The sequence below is a fragment of the Gigantopelta aegis genome, chromosome 15 (genome assembly GCF_016097555.1).
Source record: "Gigantopelta aegis isolate Gae_Host chromosome 15, Gae_host_genome, whole genome shotgun sequence".
NCBI lineage: Eukaryota > Metazoa > Mollusca > Gastropoda > Neomphalida > Peltospiridae > Gigantopelta > Gigantopelta aegis.
In genome coordinates this window covers 10306322-10330939 of record NC_054713.1, presented here as the reverse complement: position 1 = coordinate 10330939, position 24618 = coordinate 10306322, and the positions used below count along the sequence as shown (strand labels likewise).

Sequence of the window (24618 nt, the reverse complement as noted above, 5' to 3'; positions counted from 1 at the left end):
TCAATAAGCAGTTTTGACATATCTAATGCTAGGGTCAGACTGCCAAGTGCCAGAACAAAGTTGGCCAACTTTCTGCTCTCACGACTTCTACGACTGTCCAGTTGCTAGTCTGGGCGCTCTTACAACTCGATTTTGATCGTATACGACTTCTACAATCTCTTAGTTGTTAATCATAAGTTGGCATTGGTTAAATTACAACGCAACCATCGAGTTGGCCAACGTTGATACTAAATACGACTTCTACAACCTCTTAGTTGTTAATCATAAGTTGGCATTGGTTAAATTACAACGCAACCATCGAGTTGGCCAACAGTTGACAGTCTGAGCCTAGCATAAAAGGCCGCTTGTTTTTACATTTAGAACTGGAAATCGTTGGTGTTTTTTGTTGTTTTGTTTTTGTGTTTTTTTCTTGGTTTTTTCTTCTTTTCTTTTTTTCTTCTTTGTTTTTTTTTGGCCACAACAGTCTGGGACAGTCTGAGGTTTGGCCTAGCATAAAAGGCCGCTTGTTTTTACATTTAGACAGCTTTGATTAAAGTAACCAATTGGAAATTGTTTTTTTCTGTCATCAACGTAATGGTGGATTGTGTTACAGGTACTCGATCAAAAACTCTGGGTAACTCTGTGCCATGTCGAAGATGACAATGTGTAAAATATTTTCGGTGCTATGATTTTGCAGACACACTACAGACATGTTACATAGAGAATAACCGGTTACTGCCTTCCTGCGAAGGTTAGAATGGCTGATGCATATGTTTGTATATATAGTTAAAGGGACAGCCCTGAGTTTACAACTATTGAAAAATGTTTCCGACCAATAGAGCCTTTTTGATGACGTGACATACAAATTAAATACATTTTCTTATTTAGAATATCAGTGTCTTTATTTACAAGGTGTTTGTTGTTGTCCTAAAGCTTATAGTACCTCAAACCGGATTTTACCTTCCAATATGTTTTTACGTACAAAACAAATATATATCACAAATTAAAAGTAAAAACTAAGTGCTACAAAACATTAGTATACGACCGCAAACACATTCGATATACAGACACTGTAATTCTAAACAAGAAAATGTATTTAGTAAAAAATAGTAATTGCCAATATAAGGCCCCTGTTATTGCATACATCTTACAATGGCTGCAAACTCAAGACGCTCCCTTTAACATGTATAATGGAATCTCATTGAGTCGAACACCCTTGAGATAAACACCATAATTTGTTCAACCTATCAGCTAGTTTGACCCAAGCGTTCGGAAATGTGTCCTGTACAGATGATCATTGAAGGACACATCCAGACCTTTGTTTTGCTGCACCGGTAGTACTGGAAGAATGAGGTGAAGCAGCAGCAGTGGTTCCCGTGGTAACCCTTGTTGACACTGGAGATCTTGGTCTAGGTGGAACAGCCATAGAGGCCCCGCTTAAAGTGGAGTATCTTGGTGAACTACTTGAAGAATGACCTGTGGCACTAGTGGAGGAATATGCCGGTCTGCTAGCTGAGGCATAGCCAAGTGTGCTTGCTGAGGCATAGGCCGGTGTGTTTCCAATCGAAGAACTGGATGTGCTAGGCGAGACATAGCCATATGTCCTTGCTGATGATGACGATGACGAACTTGGCACACTAGTTGAGGAATATCTTGGAGTGACAGACGGGCCATAAGCTGGAGCTGCAGGAGTAACAACAAGGTACTCAATCAGAAACTCTGGGTAACTCTGCGCCATGTCGAAGATGATGTAGATCTGAGGATCTCTCACATCATTGACACAGGAGTCGTACAGGGTGTGGCCCACTCTGTTCGGAGGACGTCTGTAAGAACTCTCTCCCTTGGTGTACTGGCCAACAAGGACCCTTGAGAGGAACATGAACCGAACAGGACCTTTGGTGTAGCTGTGGCTGTATTTGGCATCTCTGGCAAAGTATGCACCGTCGCCATAGACTGTACCGTTCTTTCCACTCATGCGGAAGTCGACGTTGTTGTGGCAGATTCCGCGGACAACCTTCATGTCATCCACTGTCCCGTGAAAGAGTCGCTTCTCATTGACCAGTCCTCCCTGGGGTCTCATCTCCATCGTTCTTTTCATGCTGCATGGAAAAAAAAAAGACAGAATTTTTAACATAATTTTTTTTTAGTCTGAAAAACTTTAAAGGTCCTGCGAAACAGAGATCTGAACATGTAGGCACATTTCACAACCCCAACATCATTGACCCACCCCCCAGATCTGCACCTGAGCATCATAACAACAAACTTGCAGTATTTCTTCCACATTGCTGGATTCTGTATGCGGAACAGACTTGAACTTGAAGAAAGATCATGCATCCTCACCCCCACCCCCCTCCCCAGATCTGCACCTGAGCATCACAACAATTAACAAACTTACAGTATTTCTCCCACATTACTGGATTCTGTATGCGGAACAGAGACTTGAATCTGAAGAAAGATTGTGTATCCACACCCTACCCCCACCCACCCCACTCCCGGATCTGCACCTGAGCATCACAACAATTAACAAACCTGCAGTATTTCTCCCACATTGCTGGATTCTGTATACAAAAGATAGATGTGAAGTTGGAGTCAGGTTTTGCAACACCAGCATACCCCCCACCCCTACTCCTCTTCCCCACCCCGGATCTGCACCTGCATGAGCATCATAACAATTAACAAACCTGCAGTATTTCTCCCACATTTCTGGATTCTGTATGCGGAACAGAGATTTGAACTTGTAGAAAGATTGTGCATCCTCACCTCCCCCTCCCCCCCCACACACACACACACACACCATCCCCGAATCTGCACCTGAGCATCATAACAATTAACAAACCTGCAGTATTTCTCCCACATTGCTGGATTCTGAATGCGGAACAGAGACTTGAACTTGAAGTCGGATTTGTTCATGGTGGAGAAGAACAACTCCTGCACAGTCTTGACCGTCTCATCTCCATCACCCTCGCCCAGATTCAGCTTGACCAGCTCCATGGGCTGGTGGCAGTCTAGCGGCGTCCAGCCATCAGGCAGAGTCATCGACAGTGCTGGCTTCTTGGTCACCAGATTTGGATGGGATCTGCATGGAAAAAAAAATTTAAGATGATGCTCAGCAGATTTGGATGGGATCTGCATAGAAAAGATGAACTAAGATGATGCTCAGGGCCCCGTTCTATGAAGCGATCTTAGCTAGTACCTTATGTACTTAAGGTGATCGTAAAACTAAGATCCCTTTGTGGAATGGGGCCCAGCAGATTTGTATGGCATCTTCATGGAAAAGATAGAAGAACTAACAAGAATCATGTTTTGAACAAACAAGACACCCATGTAATTAATTGTAGTGCTAAAGTAATAAATGTAAAAAAATAAAATAATGTTTTGTTTTGTTTAATGACACCACTAGAGCACATTGATTTTTTAATCATCGACTATTGGATGTTAAACATATTATGGTCATTTTTACACAGTCACAGGGAGGAAACCTGTTACATTTTTCCATTAGTAGGAAGGGATCTTTTATATATGCACCATTCCACAGACAGGATAGCACACTTTGCCTTGTTAATTAAGCGCATATGCGAAATCCAATTCGCCTTCAATTTCGTGGAGATAAAAATCATCACAATATCAATAATATGATCACCACGAAAGAAGACCGCAGCCATGTTTTCTCTAACTGATCCAAGTCAAATTTTAACAAGACCTTGCTTTTTAAGGTGCACGGGTGTGATCGCACTTGTATAGCGCATGTAATTTCAATCGGATGAGTGTGAAAAACAGAACATGTTACACTCAACAAACGGTGCATGTAAAATAGATGGGTATATTTATTTCCACTGTTTACAAAAATCAACAGTTTTCATAGCTCATTGAGCTGATAGGAAGGTCCTTTTATTAAAACAATAAAACTTAAAAACATGGCAGTGGCTTCCATGCAGTTGTTAAACTGGTATTTCTCTTTGTTGAACAAATCGGGAAATACTGGTTTAATAGACAATTTTGTAGACGTACCAGTCAAAATCCAATCGGAGCTACATTGCCTGTTTTATTTATTTTGGAGAGTTATTTTTCACTTGCTTTAGCATATTGAGGTGTGTGATTTTACACTCGCATATAATTTTCAAAAACCAAGGACTGAAGTATATATTATCAGAGTAAACTATCTGTGACGGTACATTCTCTTAAATTTGTTTCGCCTGTGGCGATTTTAATTGTGTTAGAGGGCCGTGTGCAGTTTATTGCCCGTAGCCCAGGTGGGCAACTTGTTACGTAATACTTCGCGCGATCTGGCATTCCTATATGCACTTAGTCCAGCTGTGGAGGCCATGTGGCGAGTAGTTACGTAATACCTCTGCGAGTGCGGTTTTTATAACTGTGATGGCGACGACTGGCGTCAGTAAGTCTGACGATCAGAGAGAAATATACCAACGCGAGTAGAGCGGAAATATCAGATGATAGGGGGAGGTACCGCCTTGTACCCCCAGGCCAATTCTGATTTTGGAATAAATAGCTAGGATTTAGAGATAGCTAGGAGAACGAATTAGGAAGCTTTCTGGGAACGTTAGTCCGTTTGGACTTTGGTAAATATCATTTCTGCTCTGTGTATAACCTTGATGTGATTGATGTGACTTTAAATATTTTAGTACTGTATTATACCAATATTCTTTAGACAGTGTCTTCGGTCATCTGACGAAGTAAATCGTAGACTTCTTGTTCTAACATTATATGAGTATTTGGTAATATAAAGCTTAGCCAGTCATCCTAGCGGACCTAGGTACACTGTAGGTTATTGTCTTTATTGTGATAGGTACCAATATTAATTCTGTGTCACAAGGTTACTGAATGAATAGTTAGGGTTAATTAAAAATTAACCCGTTAGGAATAGAGCTGTAATTCCTTTATTAATTAAGTTCCCCTGCAAGCGTTTCTAAATTATCACACGTTGCTGAACGAGTAGTAAGGGTTAATTAAAAAATTAACCAGTTAGGAATGGTGTTGTAATTCCTTTATTAATTAACTTCTCCTGTAAGCGTTTCTCAATTATCACACGTGTGGGTGTGGTGTAACGGTGAAGTGATTCGCATATTGTGTAACTAGACACCTAGAGATTAACTAATTAAGTGATCAGTTCTGGGTTGTTATTATTGCTGTTATTAATTTACTACTACGGCTGTACATTTGTCAGCGTAGGATAATACAGATTCCAAAGTGTATTGTGTTTTGTTGTGTTTCTAGTGAGCTAAACGTGCTATTAAAATATATACTTATATAAGATCGTATCTCTGATCATACCTAGAGACGAGCCATACTAGGGTTAACAGCCTGTTACAGAGAGATCTAATAGATATACAGTTAGGAGAGATATTTTGATAATCGTGTTTTATTCAGTTACGGGAATTATAGAATCCCCGTGACACTATCTAAATAGTTATAAAACATTTCTTGGTACACCTAATGAAACACTTTATTTAAAAGGGAAGTAAAAGTTTGTAACAAAACATTAAAATCGTATCAGCAACTTTAAAAAAAGAGTCAATTACGTGATTGACATAGACTGGGATCTCTCGATCTATACCTTTTTTATGTAGCACGCAAACACATTGTTAGCATAAAGTAGAAAACCAGTTAACTATATATATATCAGCGAATTCTGAATGTATTACTTGCGATGCTATGAATATGCATGAGACATATTTGCCCCTTTTCATGGAAAATTCTTTGTAGGTTTTTTTTTTTCAAATATTATTTGTTACAAATAAAATTTTCAGCATAAAGTAGAAAACCAGTTAACTATATATATATCGGCGAATTCTGAATGTATTACTTGCGATGCTATGAATATGCATGAGACATTTTTGCCCCTTTTCATGGAAAATTTATCATTAATGCATGAACTAAAAAGCAGAGGAAAATAATTTTCAAACTATGTACAACAGGATAGATCAATAAATTTTAATAATTTTGTTTCATATATATATAGGAGGGTCTACACCAACTCTGCAGAGTTGCATTTTAGTAAAATAAATTTTAATAATTTTGTTTCATATATATAGGAGGGTCTACACCAACTCTGCAGAGTTGCATTTTAAAAAATAATTTTAAATCAGATTATTACAATCTGTTATGGTAGAGACTTAGAATTTACTTTCTGATGACGTAGTACTCAACAGACAATTACACATACTAAAGAAACCCAGTACATATATAAATTGCACAACTGTTTCTCTGATACATACACTTTATGCTTTTCAAAGTTCTTTAATATATTTGCAACAATGGTTTACACACACTCACATAGACACACACACAACCACAAACAGATATAGATACACACATTCATTCATCCATACATACGCTATATATACATTCATGAATCATACATACATACACTCTATCGATATACATAAACATGGCTCCTAATTTTGTATTTGGCCAGGCTCCTAAAAAAATAGAAGAAGGCGCTATCTGGACAGAAAAGTTAATGTAGAGGGCTGATTGTATCAATACCGAATACCGTAGTACTGATACCAAGGTAAATCACCCAAAACATACCGATACTGACGCAGAACCTAAAATTTCAATATCGCCCAGCTCTAATGTATAGCATTTGTGTAAGTAGAGAAAATATTTTTAAACTGGACCCATGCAGAACCATCTATAGTTTTAGAGAAGAAACCCACTACATTTTTCCATTAATAGCAAGTGATATTTTATATGCACCACCCCACACGCAGGATATCTTTCATATAGCAGTCATGGGGCATTGGCTGGAACAAGAAATAGCCAAATGGGTCTGACGATGAAAGATAGATCCCAGACTCATTGTGCATCAAGTGAGCGCTTTACAACTGGGCTACGTCTCACCCCCAAGGATCTTTTATATGCATCATCCCACTGACAGGATAACACATACCATGGCCTTTCATATAGCAGTCATGGTGCACTGGCTGGATCGAGAAACAGCCCAATGGGCCCAGCGACAGAGATATATCCCAGACTGACTGTGCATCAAGAGAGCGCTTTAACACTGGGCTACATCACACCCACAAGGATTTTTTTTATATGCACCATCCCACAGACAGGACAGCATATACCACAGCCTTTCAAATAGCAGTCATAGTGCACTGGCTGGATCGAGAAACAGCCCAATGGGTCCACCAACGGAGATAGATCCCAGACTGACTGTGCATCAAGTGAGCACTTTAACACTGGGCATCGTCTCACCCCCAAGGATCTTTGATATGCATCATCCCACTGACAGGACAGCACATACCACAGCCTTTCAAATAGCAGTCATAGTGCACTGGCTGGATCGAGAAACAGCCCAATGGGTCCACCAACGGAGATAGATCCCAGACTGACTGTGCATCAAGTGAGCACTTTAACACTGGGCATCGTCTCACCCCCAAGGATCTTTGATATGCATCATCCCACTGACAGGACAGCACATACCACAGCCTTTCAAATAGCAGTCATAGTGCACTGGCTGGATCGAGAAACAGCCCAATGGGTCCACCAATGGAGATAGATCCCAGACTGACTGTGCATCAAGCAAATGCTTTAACACTGGGCATCGTCTCACCCCCAAGGATCTTTGATATGCATCATCCCAGACAGGACAGCACATACCACAGCCTTTCAAATAGCAGTGGTGGATCAAGAAACAGCCCAATGAGTTCACCGAGCTGTATAGATCGCAGACAGACTGCACACCAAGTGAGCACTTTACCACTGGGCTATGTCCTGGCCACGATGATGAAGAAAACCGGTTCGCAATGGTCACTCGAGCCTTTGGGTTTATTTGTGAGAAAAATGCTACAATCAGGGTTTAAGCTGGACTTAAAACATTATTAGCAATTTGGCTAATCTGACCCAGAAATCTGTAGTCAAATTCAGGTTTCAATTAGCCAACAAAATTATGACAAAATTAAGGCTCTTTTTAAAGTAATTTATTTCTAACCCATAATTTCTGAATGAATATGGGTGTCCATGCCCAGTTACTACTGTAATGTATCCATCAGTTCTGCCCCGTTTTAAAGTCCACATTGTGAAGTACATTTCATGGCTACTCTGTAACATTTCTAACAGCAATTCGCTCCTTTTTCAGGCACAAAATTTTGAATGCTTCGTCAAAATCAAAGTTTCGCCTGTCATCACCATTCAGGGAAATCATCATGAGATTACTGAGGTGTGGAATCGACATTTGATTTCGCAACACTGTCTTAGTGAAATTCATGACATTAAATCCTCTTTCACAGTCAACAGTTGACATGGCAAGGACAAGAGGAATTCACAAACTGATACCATGTGAGGATACAGCTCTGCCATTGCGTTGTCATACAAAAACTTGACCAGTTCTCTCAAATTCATGGCTTTGCAGAACACAGACAAAATCCGTTTCAAATGTTTCCACTCTGCACCAAGACTTGAATGGTCACCCAGGAAGTCATGGTCCTTGAAATGGACACACACCTTTGTAATCTCCTCAGCCCCATAGACACTTCAAGGATATTGCAAGGCAACATGAAAGTAAAGATACCAACTTGACCCAGATTACCCAATCGCTCCTGTATGTTGCAGATAACATGCCCCAGGAACAGATCAAATACCAACCGTGTTTCTTTACGCATTGCTTCGCTATCTCTGACATGGTGACCCTCGTGCTCAAAACCCTCACCATGTGCAAGTTTATAGGCACATTGTCTCCGAAATCCATGTACTTTGTACCAGTGTGCGTATCCTGAATATTCTTCAGTTCAGCAACACAAGTCTCAACATTGGAATGTTAGACAAAGTTGGTTAATGATGTACAGAACATCACTTGAAAAAGCAGCACAGGCCAGAAATTTATAACTGGTTAGGATGGCTTCCATTTCTTGGTACTAGTTTCTCCAGCTCCCCTTTTGTGATCTTTAGGTTTACTTTTTGTCGAAGAATCTCTTATCACCCACTTATCCATTTTGGAAAATAATACAAATAGACTTTCAATGGAAACTAATTGGCAAGCACTCAAAACAAAATGTCTCAAATTAACTACAATCCAACCTGTATCAACTTGCTACCCAAGAGGGTACCAAAACATGACCTCTTAGTATGGGGGTGGGGGGCTGTTTAATACAGATCAATCTGTACTTTATTAGAAGGTTTGGGAGAACATTAAGGCGACTACTTAAAACAAGTGGCTTCTTAATGCATTTGGATGATCAATACAGTGAATGAATACTACAGGTTTCACTGTGCATCAATATTTTCACACCTAACAAGAACTGCGGACGAAGTTGAGATGCCTGTAACAAAAATCTTACGTCATTGCATCATGAGTGGTTGCATCGTCGCACACTTTACAAAACATGTGCGCCTTCCATGCAACCAAACTAAAAAAAGGCAGACTAATAGCCTACATTATAAAGCACTGCGGATCTTTTTCACTTTTGACGGTGTGACAATTTTGTCAAAGTTATCGAAAGTCTGTGTAATGTTTGGAACAAATTAACTTTGTTCTCTAGGAGTCGTTAATATACATGTAGTTAGGACTATATATATGACATCAATGACAACACATTAATATATGTCTATTAACTGGCGCCATTTAAACGCATTGATAACATTGCTAATTATATATGTTTGACGATCAAAAATATTACATGCAACTACATCGCAATCATCTGCCGAGGCTTACTGCATCCAGTTTATTGCCATTGCTAGGAGTTACAATGAGAGTACATTGTTAAATATTCAGCAAAAATAAAGACAGAGTTAAACAGTTTAATCAGCATTTTAACGATCCTTTACGATATACCCGGTAAGTGGTATTCCATGAACAGTCAATCGAGACATGTCGGCTTTTTCTGCACGCAAGAAATCACGTGACATCGGCCACATGGAGAAAGCGAAAAGGAGCGAGCTATTCCGATTGACAAAAATTAAGCCAGTTACGGAATCCGACGGAAGTGGCTCAAAACAAGCATGCGCAAAGTAGATGTATAAATAACAAATAGCGAGACTAATGCTGCGTTCGCGTTTACTTCGCAAGTTGTTATTTCCGACTTGTAAACTTATTTCCGACCTGTACATGCATCTTAATGTATTAACAAATACTCCTCAAAAACAAATAGCGGAAGATATTGAAACAAGATTTTCAAATTAGCTTTTTGGCGATTTGATAATGAAATATTTTCGCCGAATTCAATATTAATTTGCATTTGGCAATTTTGCGAACGACAGCCTAAATTAGGGACATTCCTGAGTTTGCTGACATTTTAAAGATGTTATTGACTAATAGAGACTTTTTGATGACTGTAATTACATATCAAATATATTTTTCTGCATAAAATATTAGTGGCTGTATATTAAATGTGTTTCTGGCCGTTCTGATATTTGTACTTGGTTAAATTTCATTGTATTTCTTAAAATATATTTTTTCGTACATACGAAATTATTTGAAGACAAAATCCAGTTTGGGCTTCTTACAAATATTAAGACGACCAGAAACACTTGGAATATACAGACACTGATATTCTAAACAAGAAAATATATTTAACATGTAAGTTTAATCGTAGAAATATTTTATTAGTCGGAAACATCTTACAATGCAGCAAACTCAGGAATGCCCCTTTAAACCCTGCTACAAGGATAGTAAATTGAGGACAGTCCGTTTATCTTACATTTTCCTGTGTTGCTTAACGTCATCAGGTGACACAAACATCGGTCTTCTCATCACTTCTCTCATCTTCAAAGTCTGCAGGTTCTTCTGTCTCATGGTGGGGAAGTCTACTTTATACTGAAACTGCTCACGCTCAAAAAAATAGCTCAGCTGATCATTCAAATACTTCAGTTCCATGGTGTACTGTAATGCTTCCTGAAACAATTTTGTTTAAAGTTTGTTTTGTTTTAGAGATTTTGGATGTCAAACATTTAGTAATTTTGCCAATTCTAAATACACAGAGAGACAGAGAGAGAGAGCAAGAGAGAGCGAGAGAGAGAGACAGACAGATCCAGAGACAGACAGAGGGAGAAAGAGAAATATTTTTGACAGAGAGAGAGACAGACAGAGACAGAGAGAGAGAGGGAGATAGGGACAGAGATAGACAAAGAGAGAGAAAAAGAAATACAGAGAGAGGTAGAGACAGACAGACAGAGGGAGATAGGGACAGATATAGACAGAGAGAGAAAAAGAAATACAGAGAGAGACAGAGGGAAAGAGGGACAGAGATAGACAGAGACAGAGGGAGATAGGGACAGAGATAGACAAATACAGAGAGAAAAAAGAAAGAAGTGTTTTATTTAACGACGCACTCAACACATTTTATTTACGGTTATGTGGTCAAGGACCACACAGATTTTGAGAGGAAACCCGCTGTCGCCACTACATGGGTTACTCTTCCGATTGGCAGCAAGGGATCTTTTATTTGCGCTTCCCACAGGCAGGATAGCACAAACCATGGCCTTTGTTGAACCAGTTATGGATCACTGGTCGGTGCAAGTGGTTTACACCTACCCATTGAGCCTTGCGGAGCACTCACTCAGGGTTTGGAGTCGGTATCTGGATTAAAAATCCCATGCCTCGACTGGGATCCGAACCCAGTACCTACCAGCCGGTAGACCGATGGCCTGCCACGACGCCACTGAGGCCGGTAAATACAGAGAGAGACTGAGAAAGAAAGAAATACAGAGAGAGAGACAAAGACAGAGGCAGAGAAAGAAAGAGAAATACAGAGAGAGAGACAGAGAGAGAGAAAATGTTTTATTTAATGATGCACCCAACACATTTTATTTACGGTTATATGGCGTCAGACAAATGGTTAAGACCACACAGATATTGACAGAGGAAACCCACTGTCGTCACTTCATGGGCTACTCTTTTCCATTAGCAGCAAGGGATCTTTTATATGCACCATCCCACAGACAGGGTAGTACATACCACGGCCTTCGTGGTGTACTGGCTGGAATGATAAAATGATAAATAGCCCAATGGGCTCACTGACGGGGATCGATCCCAGACCATCCACACATCGAGAGAGCACTTCACCTCTGGGCTACGTCCTGCTCCAGAGAGATAGAGATAGAGAGAGAGAGAGAGAGAGAGAGAGAGAGAGAGAGAGAGAGAGAGAGAGAGAGAGAGAGAGAGAGAGAGAGTAGCCCATGATGTGGTGACAGCGGATTTCTTCTCTCAATATCTGTGTGGTCCTCAACCATATGTCTAACGCCATATAACCGTAAACAAAATGTGTTGAATGTGTCGTTAAATAAAACATTTCCTTCCTTCGATCCACTCGGAATAGAGTAAATTGCACTGCAGCAAGCAGTTTGTGATTATATACACGTGTAGACTTACAGGTTCAAATGGGTACCATGTTTTATGGTCGCTGAAATGCCAGCACCACTGTGTCAGTTCGGCCATGTTATCATCAGTCCCAGTGATATACGAGGGCGTGGACAGTCGCTTTATCTCAGTATCGTCTGAAGCATGATCAATAATTTCCCCATAGAACTGTAAGTACGTAACTGCCGTCATGGAGTCAAAGTTGATTTGAGCCATCAAACTGTCAGAAACCTAGAAAAAAAAAAATTACAAGTGTTACATTATAATGTAATATATGTCATGACCATGACTTTTGATCTGTCATCAAATGTTTAATGGTCGACACACACAAATCTATCTTGGGGATGTAGTGGTTACATTAGCTTTTATAATGATGAAGGTATCAACAATTTAGAACATCAAAGCTTTGCCAGTTGATTACCAGTGGAAGGAAGGAAGGAAATGTTTTATTTAACGATGCACTCAACACATTTTATTTACAGTTATATTGTATCATGCATATGGTTAAGGACCACACAGATATATTGAGAGAGGAAACCCGCTGTTGCCACTTCATGGGCTACTCTTTTCGATCAGCAGCAAGGGATCTTTTATATGCACCATCCCATAGACAGGATAGCACATACCACTGATGGGGATCGATCCCAAATCGACCGTGCATCAAGCGAGCGCTTAACCACTGGGCTACATTTCGCCCCTAGCTTGGGGATGTAGTGGTTTGATTAGTTTTATAATGCTAAAGGTATCAACAATTTAGAACATCAAAGCTTTGCCAGTTGATTACCAGTGTGTTAACTGTTGAATTATTGCATAATATGGTGAATCCCATTAAAACTGGACACTCGGTAAACTAGAATTCCCTCAAAACAAGATTTGGTTTTCAAGGTTAATTTTTAAGTATCAGTATATAGAACAGAACCTCTCTAAACTGCGATAATTGCTGTATAATACAGTGAATCCCCTTAAAACCGGACCTTCAGTTAACCAGAATTCCTCCAAATTAAAAATCCTTTTAAATATCAGACCTCTTTAAACTGGATTATATATACTCTTCAAAAAAAGAAACGCAAAAGGGTACAAATGGGTTATAACTCCGATTTTATGTTTCCTACCGGTTCATGCTTTGTGAATATAAGGTCATTGCATGTCCCAAACACATTCCCACGGTTACATTCGATAAAACGCAACTACTGTACAATAAAGTTCCAAAATGTGAATATTCGCAAAAACGCAGCCACGTGCAAACCATGTCACCACTGCACGTGCGTTGTCTGCACGTGCAACATGAACACCGACAGTATAAAAGTGCAGGGTGTTCGCTTGCCTGGCCTCTGTATCTGGCCGACAGTTGACAATCCAGGACATGCCACGTCTCAGTGAACCGCAGAGAAACAATGCCATCGGCCGACTAGACGCAGGCGAATCCAGAACGGCCGTAGGGCATTCCATGTGTCCCCAAGCACCATCTCCAGACTGTGGGACCGTTACCAGCAACATAGATCAACACGCGACCTCCCTAGATCCGGTCGACCACGGGTCACTACCCCCGGGCAGGACCGCTACATCCGGGTACGCCACCTTCGGGAACGATTGACTACTGCCACCTCCACAGCCGCAGGAATACCAGGTTTGTGCAGGATATCCGACCAGACCGTACGGAACCGCCTACGTGAGGTAGGAATTCGTGCCAGACGTCCAGTTCGAGGTGTCATCTTAACACCACAACACCGTCGACTCCGACTGCAGTGGTGCCAGATTCATCGACAATGGCCTCAACTGCGATGGAGACAGGTGTGGTTCAGTGACGAGTCCCGATTTCTGCTCCGACGTCATGATGGAAGATGTCGCGTGTATAGGCGTCGTGGTGAACGTTATGCGGCAAACTGCGTACAGGAAGTGGACAGATTCGGCGGGGGTAGTGTCATGGTGTGGGCAGCCATCTCACACACTGGCAGAACTGACCTGGTCCACGTGCAGGGCAACCTGAATGCACAGGGCTACATTGACCAGATCCTCCGGCCACACATCGTTCCAGTTATGGCCAACGCCAACGCAGTGTTCCAACATGACAACGCCAGGCCTCACACAGCACGTCTCACAACGGCTTTCCTACAGAACAACAACATTAATGTCCTTCCTTGGCCATCGATATCACCGGATTTGAACCCAATTGAGCATCTATGGGACGAGTTGGACCGACGCCTCCGACAGCGACAACCACAGCCCCAGACCCTGCCCGAGCTGGCAGCAGCCTTGCAGGCCGAGTGGGCCACCATCCCCCGGGACGTCATCCGTACTCTGGTTGCTTCAATGGGCAGGCGGTGCCAGGCAGTTGTCAACACACGCGGAGGCCACATTTGACTCCAGATGACCTTGACCTTGGTGGTGTGTCCTATCACTTACTCACAATGGACTAGAGTGAATTGTGAACAATCCTGCAACATTTGGTAATTATCGGACTCACCATTCAATAATTAAATCAATTCTCCAAATGTTACGACAATGTGGTTTTGCGTTTCTTCTTTTGAAGAGTATATAAACATCTTAAAAGTGAACTTTCTACTTCGACTTGTAGATGTTTAGATGGGTTTCACTGTACTAAAAAATTTATATCTCCCATATTTATATTGTTGAGACATCATAAAGAAGACAAAGGTGTTTATTAACAAAATACTAAAATTCTTTTCATAGGATCTGCTGCTGATCACAGAAAATGTTATCGTTGTGATGGTAAATATTTGCAATGACATTGGTGACATACCAAAATCATGCCATGGAACAAGGTCCTGTTCATATGACCATACTTGTAGGTCTCAGTGGCCAGCTTGACATTACAATCAGTTCTGAAATGAAATGGCTTATTTAACAACGCACTGAACACATTTTATTTATGGTTATATGGCATCTGACATACGGTTCAGAACCACATAGATACTGAGGGAGGAAACCCGCTGTCGCCACTTCATGGGATACTCTTTTTCTATTAGCAGCAAGGGATCTTTTATATGCACCATCCCATAGACAGGATAGCACAAACCATAGCCTTTGATCGATGTACCAGTTATGGTGCACTGGCTGGAGCGAGAAATAGCCCAATGGGCCTACAGACGGGGATCGATCCCAAACCGACCGCACATCTAGTGAGCACTTTACCACGGCTATGTCTCGCCCCCAGTTCTGAATGTATCTATTCTATCCTTGAGCAGGACAAAGACCAGTGATAAAGCATTCGCTTGATGCTTGGTCGGTCTAGGATCGATCCCCGTCGGTGAACCCATTGGGCTATTTCTTGTTCCAGCCAAGGATCCACAACTGCTGTGACAAAGGCTGTGGTATGTTCTGTCCTGTCTGTGGGATGGTGCATATAAAAGATCCCTTGCTGCTAATCGAAAAAGGTAGCCCATAAGAAGTGGCGATAGTGGGTTTCCCCTCTCAATATTTGTATGGTCCTTAACCATATGCCTGATGCCATATAACCATAAATAAAATGTGTTGAGTGCGTCGTTAAATAAACACAGTTCTTTCCTTCCTATTGTATCCTATCCCATCCTCTTCCATCCTATTATTTCCTTTTTCCATCCCATCCCAGATAACCATTCCTTTACCAACTCACCCATTTTCCTAAAGAACTAATCAAACTTCATCCACAGACAATACAGTTAGTATAAGCATCTGTTTAGCTTCTCACCTTTATGTCCTCGATCTTCTTGTTGAAGTTACAGAACGACTGCTCAATCTTCTCATTCTCTGGTGCATCAAAGAAGATCCATCCATCGTGCATCTTGATCTGCCACTGGTATGGCAGACGGCTTGTCCCATGGAAGTGCGAGCGTCTGGAACACTCCCTCCACACATACTTCTCACAGAGAGCATCACCTGTTGATGCAGCATCAGGTTCATCATCTACATCAGATTCAAATTTGAAATAGTCTGACTCTTGACTGGAAAGTGTTATTGTGTTTCTAACTTCAGTTGTAGTTGTATCCATCGGTACCTGTATGTTTGGTGTGGATCTTGCATATTGTTTAAGGGTAGCCTGTTCCTTATCTTCATCTGATTCAAATTTGAATAAGTCTGTATCTGGACCAGTTCGAGATGTTGTTTTTGTCTTAAGGATACCCTTGAGTTTTTTATCTTCACCTTTGAATAATACTGCAGGTTGTAGACTCTGTATTAATTCTTTGCTTTGCTCTTTATTTGTCTGAGAACCGTCATGTGAATTACTGGACACGTTTTGTGTCTCCTTTAGGCCATACTGCTCAGTCGTATAAGATCTTCTACAACTCAGTCCTGTAACATTATCGTCTGTATCCACTACTTGCCTAGACAATAGCCCGGCTGATGTTCTGGTCCTGTCCAGTTCTTTATGTTGCCTATCCACATTCAAATTTGTGGCTTTATAAGGTCCTTCTTGATGCCTGTCTATTTTGACCTGTTGGACGTTGTGCTGTCGCTGAAGAAGTATTCGATTGAGAATGTTGTCCTGCCATTTTTCCATATAATACGCATTCAGTATCGAACGGTTATGGTCAGAGCCCTTGATGTTATGCTCAAGGCCACACTGTTTATTGCATTTCCTATTCCGACACACATGGATCAACGGACAGGCTTTCACATGCTGGTCTCCTTGACTTTGATACTCCTCGCACCACTCTGGAAGACTGCATCGTACAATCTTAGCTATATCCTCGTTTTTGTACTCCGCAAACCAAAATCCCTGGATCTTACTGTTATTTCTATCATCGAAAAAGTCATGTGATAGACAACACGCATATTTGCACCCACCGGTTATATACTGTATGCAGATATGAAGATATGTGCAGTCGTCTTTTGTACAGTCATTCTTGTTGTACACTGCGCACAGCCGTACATTTCTTGAATAGACAGATACAAACTCAACTCTGCCTCTGTTTTTAAAAAGCAAAAAAAATTTCCTGTGACTTTCATACCAAGAAACTACAGAAGCTTCTTCAGGAAGATCCTTTTCCTTAACAAGCTTTGAAAATTCTGCACGTCCATTAAACTTATTAAGAAGAATATCACACACTTTGCTGACTGTGCTATCTGCTTCTAGTTTCTCTTTGGCTTGCATCGAGCTTGAAGGAGTGCGAACACTTCTACCTTGAGAACCATGTGATTCTTCATGTCGTTTTGGTTTCTTTTGTCTTCGTGTTCTTTTAGAAGATAAATTATTTTTATTTTCTGAAGGTCTTTCCTGGTCTTCTTCTTCTTCAAAACCTACATTTGTGTTCACCTGAGTTACTTCTGCTGTGGAAAGACCTCTAAGACTGGCCAACAGATCCAACACTCCTGGGCCATTTTCTTCACGCTTGAAATCCACATCTGTTGCTTTTTCACGGCATTCAGTCCCCGTCATCAGACCACGACCAGGTCTACCTCTCGACCAGGCTCTTGTTCTGTTCTGCTTGCCAGTACCTCTTTGCCTCAGAGATGCAGGTTGCCTATGATCAGATGTATCCTCAACACTAGAATCATCTTCAAAGTCACTTGATGCTCCAGCTGTTCCAGTTGAACAGAGACTCACTTCAGATGCTGTTCTTCTGCTCAAGCCACGGAATGCCTTCACATGTCCTACATCATCTGCTTCTTTATTAGGTCCTCTGTCCTTGCCTCCCTGATTCCGTCCCCTCCATGGTCTTCCACCTCTCCCCCCTCTTTCATTTCTATAAGGTCTTCTATTACCAGGCCTACCTCTTCCACCTCTTGACAATTTCCCAGGCACTCTTGGCTTCTTTGGTGGTTGTCTGTTGTTGTCAGATGTATCCCCAACACTAGAATCATCTTCAAAGTCAGTCCATTCTCCAGCAGTTGCTGTAGAAAAGAGACTCACTTCTGATGCTGTTCTGCTCAAGCCACCAAATGCTTTCACATTTTCCACTTCATCTGCTTCTCGTTTAGGTCTTCTCTCCATGCCATGCTGACCCTGACCTCTATATGGTCTTCTACCATCTCTTCCCCCTCTTTCATTTCTATAAGGTCTGCTATTACCAGGTCTTCCCCGTCTCCCACCTCTGGATCTGTTCTGGCTCCCAATGCCTCTCTGCCTCTGAGATGGCTGCCCATAGCCAGATGCATCACTGGCTCTAGAATCATCTTCAGAGAGACTATTTTCTGATGCTGTTCTGCTCAACCCACCAAACGCCTGCTCATTTTCTACTTCACCTGCTTCTCGTTTAGGTCTTCTGTCCATGTCATGCTGACCCTGACCTCCATATGGTGTTTTCCATCTTCCTCCTCTTCCACCTCTATAAGGCCTGTTGGTTCCTCTCTGACTCTGTAATCTTTGCCAATGTCCAGTTCCACCCACGTCTGAATTAGAGTCATGCCCAAAACTAGAGTACTGGTCTTCTCCGTATCCTACATTTCCCATTTTCCTACCTGGCCCTGTGTCTTGTCCTCTGCTGGTAAAGTCCCCTCTTCCCCTAAAATCCCCTTTCCCCCTGAAATCGCCTCTTCCCTTGAAATCCCCTTTTCCCCTGAAATCCCCTCTTCCCCTGAAAATCTCTCTTCCCCTGAAATTCTCTCTTCCCCTGAAATCCCCTCTTCTCCCAAAATCCCCTCTTCCTGCTTCTTCGTCTTTGTTTGCATGATCTAATTGCAGGCATCTATAGCCATTATTGTCACCATTCGAGGGTCTATCCCTTCTATTTCCTCTCCGTGACTCACTTCCTTCATGTCTGCTCTCAAGCACATTCTGTCTGAGATTGTCAGCTTCAACACGCTGATAATCATTGCTAACTCCATACTGAAACCCGCTGTTATTCCTAGAGTTTCCTGGAAAAGTACTGCCTGGATCCAGAAAATTCACAATTATGAATGGCTGATTTTCAGAAGGTGGCAAAGTATTGGGAGCATCACCGAGTAATCCTGGTATTGGATGAACAAATGTATTGTGATACGGTTTCCTTGTTTTGTCTCTCTGTGTCCCACCACTGTAGAAATATTGTGACGAGTTCCGAGACATCTTTCAGTGAACTACAAAGAAATACAATACCTTTTTAATGATTGACAGTCTTAGCCATTATTATATCACTGAAAATATATATGAGGTGGGATGTAGCCCAGTGGTAAAGTGATTGCCTGATGTGTGGTCAGTCTGAGATCGATCCCTGTCATGGGACCATTGGGCCATTTCTTGTTCCAGCCAGTGCACCGTGACTGGTATATATCAAACACTGTGGTATGTGTTATTCTGTCTGTGGGACTGTGTGTATAAAAGGTATTTTGTTACTATTGGAAAAATGTAGCAGGTTTCCTCTCTGAGACTATTTGTCAAAATTACTAAATGTTTGACATCCAACAGCCAATGATTAATAATGAATATGTTCTAGTAGTGTGGTTAAACAAAACAAACTTTAACTTTATATTCCATGTACATGTACATGCTACTTGTATATGACTGCATGTGTATAAAAGTCCCTATGTTTACCTTCACATACATTTAGTTATATTTAAAAATGTACCATATGTTCTTTGTATCAGGCACCGCGGGGGAAGGGGTGGGGGGGGGTGGGGGAGAGGCGGGCTATGAGCCATATATAGTAATGGGTCTGAAGTATCAAATTTACTATCCCCAAATAGTCTACAGTCTGCATGAAATTACATTTTAGGACATCTAGTTTCAAAATTTTATAAGAGAGCATAGACATTTCCCTAGAAATTTTCCTTTGTACCCTCAATCCCCCCCCCCCCCCTCCAATGTCTGTGTATACTTCATATATCAAGAGAAATAACAATTCGATTGATTTGATACATCAGTACACAGGGCTCGAACTTAACGATGGCAATGTCTATTTGCAGGCTCAAAATTGCCTTTGGTGGGCCGTTTCACCTAATGCAGCATGGCAACTCTTGTAAAAATTGTCATGGGAGACAACTTCGTAAGTTCAAACCCGGAGTACATTTTACACTTCAGGATATAAGGGCCAGCCAGTAGGTATTTTCAGCATTTTTCTTTAATTATGGTCTAAGTACGATTAAAAAATTTAAAAAAGCACACGGTCACTTAGTTTTTTCAGTTGTAAGGTGTCAGTCTTGTGGAATGTTATTAAACATAATGATTTAAACAACACTTTAGATTGAACAACATGACAAGCAGACAGAGAGAGATAGAACGAGAGAGAACATTTTAAGAGAAGAGAATTGAGAAAGAGAAGAGTGAGAGAGATAGAAGAGAGGAGAACAGAGAAGAGAGAAAGGAGAAAGGAGAGAGAGAGAGAGAGAGGGGGGGGGGAGAGAGAGATAGAGGGGGGTGAGACAGAGAGAGGTCAAACAGAGAAAGAGAGAGAGAGAGAGAGATAGAACAGGTCATTTATTAAAATCACTTTGTCAACAGCATACAGAGCACACTGATTTATTTATTAATCACTGGCTGTTCAATTCAAACATTTCGTAATTTTGACCCATAGTCTTCAGAGGAAACTTGCTACATTGTACATTTCTTTATTAGGCGTATCATAAAGTATTGTTTGTTTCCGGTTACCTGACCGACCCAAATTTGAACCTGCCGACCCTAAATCTTTTTTTGTCTGTCATTTTCTTCTAACAATTGATTGATGAAGTTACTTCCTTTCAAATTGAAAGGCAAGTTCGGTAACTTTTGTGAGATATCGGGCCTTGTAGAAATTTAGGGACTTTCTGATAAGCTAAAGGAAGGTGTTAGAAGTACTTATTCTTACAGAATCTCTTCTGATGCACAAGTTTATTTTGCGCAAGAATATATACCACGAGACTGCGTAGCGGTCGAGTGGTATGTTCTTTCGCAAAATAAATGAGTGCAATAAATGGGAAGCGAAAAGAACATATGTGAAGTTCTGTATTTATTATACACACCTTCTTTTATATTTTACAAAAATGGTTTCTAATTTAACATCATAACAACACTTTGTTAAATCTATTATCAAAACTCCTTTCATGGATTCATTTAACGTTAAAGGGACATTCCCGAGTTTGCTGCATTGTATGATGTTTCCGACTAACAAAATATTTCTATGATTAAACTTACATATTAAATACATTTTCTTGTTTGGAACATCAGTGTCTGTATATTCAATGTGTTTCTGGTCGTCTTAATATTTATAAGAAGCCCAAACTGGATTTTGTCTTCAAATAATTTCGTACGTACGAAAAAATCTTTTTTAGGAAATAAAATGAAATTTAATCTTGTACAAATACTAGAGCGATCTAAAACACGTTTAATATACAGCCACTAATATCTTATGCACAAAAATATATTTGATATGTACTTATAGTCGTCAAACTGCCTCTGTTAGTCGATAACATCTTTAAAATTGCAGCAAACTCAGGAATGTCCCTTTAAGAATCATACTCTGCAGCAGCCTTAATTGTGTAATGTTTCAAATACGATGTGACGTCATTTGTAAATCATATATGACGTTAGAAAATAAAAGGTTCAACAGTAGTAAAAAGAAAAAGGGAATTCCCCATATAAAAATTCTGGTCCATATTGCACATATATGTGCGATACAGGATACATTTATTACATGGTTTCAAAAGGCCTTTATCACTATAGTAAGACTGAATAGGTATGTAATAAATTACATTATGAGTGTTGTAACTGTCCAAATGTCTGTTTTAATCTCATACGGTCAGTGTACTTGGGCTCTTTTTTTTTAAAATTCCAACCAGTGCACCACAACTGGTCAAAGGCTGTGGGCTGTGCTTTCCTGTCTGTGGAAAGTGCATGCATATAAAAGATCCCTTGCTACTAATGGGAAAATGTAGCGGGTTTTCTCTGATGACTAAGCTACGAGTTAAAATTACCAAATGTTTGAACTAATAAAAACAGCCGATGATTAATAAATCAATGTGCTCTAGCGGTGTTATTAAACAAAACATTTTTGCACATATAAGCATGCACACACACTCAAACATGTAAGCAACACACAGACACACACACACGCACACACCAACACACAAGTGTGCACATCAAACGTAGTGGCAGACGGTGCGACGATTTACCCAATACTTACCCAATACTTACCCAATACCACTACTAACTACTAAAAAAAAATTATAATTCTAATCTTGATGATATGGACAATTTTTATGACATTACTGTGATCAGAAAACATAAATTTTTGAAGCGTCTGCCAAATCAGGTACAAGACCTTTAGTCATTAGATATTATATATTTACATTACCAGTTTATTAGATGCAGTTTTTGAGTGGGCAAGTCTAAAAATATTTTTTAATGATATTCTAAACAATTTAAAACTTTGACGAAAAAATTGAAATTACTTGTGATTGTGCTCAAAATTCACACCCCTCTTGTTATGTTCCCAAGACGCAAAGTGGGAGTGTGTTTTAAGCAAACATTCGATAAATAATATGTGAATTATTCAAATATGAATATGATTGATGTGTTAATATCAATATGATCATTAAACATGTGTAACTAATATCCTGGTTTAGGGGTCCATGCGTGATGATATAATAGTTAGTAGTGGTATTGGGTAAGTATTGGGTAGTATTGGGTAAGTATTCTGTATTGGGTAGTATTGGGTAAATAGTCGCACCCGTGGCAGACACCAGCATATGTACACCCAACACGCACACACAAATCATGTCAAATGACTTGAAAATGAAATGTCAAACGCTTGAAACGAGAGCACGTACAGAGTGATAACCCCTTTAGGCTTTACAATTAGTTGGCAATATTAAATCAGAAAGATCGGCCAACCTGTTCTGTGAATCAATGCCTTTACAATCAAATTGGCAACATTTATGAATAACATATATATATATTACACGTATCTCTATTCGAAATCGACAACCTACCACCAACAAAGCAAAGACTATCGGGCGGAATCTAGCAGCCAAATCCCAGCAGCTACTTTCGCTACCAGCACTTTCAGCAGACATACATGGCGACGTTCTAAACACCGGACTCGTATACCTGTCGATTGTTACTGTTATTTCCAACATTTTTAAACTCACTATTATGTCAATTATTAGTATTCACTATAACTTAAGACTGTTTGCATTTTTAAACAGATCTTATATCTTGGAGAGAAAAAAAAAAACTTGTCCAGATTGGTACTTCCTCGATAAAAACGAGTTGTGTGTATAGTTACAAATAATATTGCCAATATATTATATTACAAACAATAAAACTATAGTAACTATAGTTTGGTTTAGGGGTGGGGTAGATATAAAGGTACTCTTTAACACGTTTTTTTTTTTTTTAATCCTAAGTTATTGTGAATAATAATAAATGGCATAATAAAGTTTCAAAATATGGGAAACAAACCTAATAATATAAAGTATACTGTCCGGCGTTTAGATGTGTATCTCTTGAAAGTGACTGCTAGCGAAATTGGCTGCTATGATTTGGCTGCTAGATTCCGCTCGGGTACAAAATTCTTGGTATTCGGCTACTTTCGGTTCCACGAAGTTAGACTGTTTAAATTGAAAAGCGTAGTAATGAACAAATTGACAGTGTTATAACCTGTCTTGGAATTTGATCTTCTTTGGCTTTGGGTCATCCCGAAGTTGAATATTGTAACGTCCATGAGGAAATAATGTATTTATCCTATAAAACATAATATTAGGGTTCCAAACAGCGGTAAGTCCAGTTACTTAACAACTCGACCACTGTAACTAGGCTTGTTGGAGAGGGGCGGGGGCGGGGGTGTTGCGGGGGATGTAAAAATGTTGGAAGTAAATCTTAAGGCAGATACTGAGATATGAATTTTACTTGTAGAATGCAAAAACTTGCATTTCAGGACAGTTTTCAGACTTTTACGGGGTAGTATACTCCCCAATGTCTAGCTACTTGCTTCTACCGTGCCCGCGAGACAAGCTACCTATAATAATGTCGTCTGGAAATCTGTGACATTTTGGGACGGGACGTAGCCCTGTGCCGTGGTAAAACGCTCGCCTGATGCGCGGTTGGTCTAGGACCAATTCCCATCGGTGGGCCCATTGGGCTATTTCTCGTTCCAGCTGGTGCACCACGACTGTCATATCAAAGACTGTGGTATGTGTTATTCTGTCATCTAGATATATATATATACATATATATATATATATATATATATATATATATATATATATATATATATATATATATATATATGTATATGTATATATATGTATGTATGTATGTATGTATGTATGTATGTATGTATGTATGTATGTATGTATGTATGTATGTATGTATGTATGTATATGTATGTATTGGCCTCGGTAGCGTCGTGGTTAGGCCATCGGTCTACAGGCTGGTAGGTACTGGGTTCGGATCCCAGTCGAGGCATGGGATTTTTAATCCAGATACC

General features: G+C 40.3%; 1 protein-coding gene across 1 annotated transcript; it reads right to left on the bottom strand.

The window, feature by feature from the left end:
- Positions 1 to 972: 972 nt before the first annotated feature.
- On the bottom strand, positions 973 to 18726 carry LOC121390775. The gene is made up of 5 exons (XM_041522693.1): positions 15987 to 18726; positions 12311 to 12529; positions 10641 to 10834; positions 2816 to 3055; positions 973 to 2078 (listed from the first exon to the last, which is right to left on the bottom strand). Exons 1-5 carry the CDS (start codon positions 18687 to 18689, stop codon positions 1274 to 1276), a joined length of 4161 nt encoding a protein of 1386 aa, XP_041378627.1. The 5' UTR covers positions 18690 to 18726; the 3' UTR covers positions 973 to 1273.
- Between the last annotated feature and the right edge of the window lie 5892 nt (positions 18727 to 24618).

Bases quoted from the DNA above. Each gene is read 5' to 3' on its own strand.
- LOC121390775 (XM_041522693.1), bottom strand. From the start codon at position 18,689: ATGGGAAATGTAGGATACGGAGAAGACCAGTACTCTAGTTTTGGGCAT. The intron at 10,835-12,310 runs GTAAGTCTACAC...AAATTGTTTCAG, and splicing joins CATGGTACCCATTTGAACCT to GAAGCATTACAGTACACCAT. The intron at 3,056-10,640 runs GTAAGATAAACG...TTTTCCATGCAG, and splicing joins GTTAAGCAACACAGGAAAAT to ATCCCATCCAAATCTGGTGA.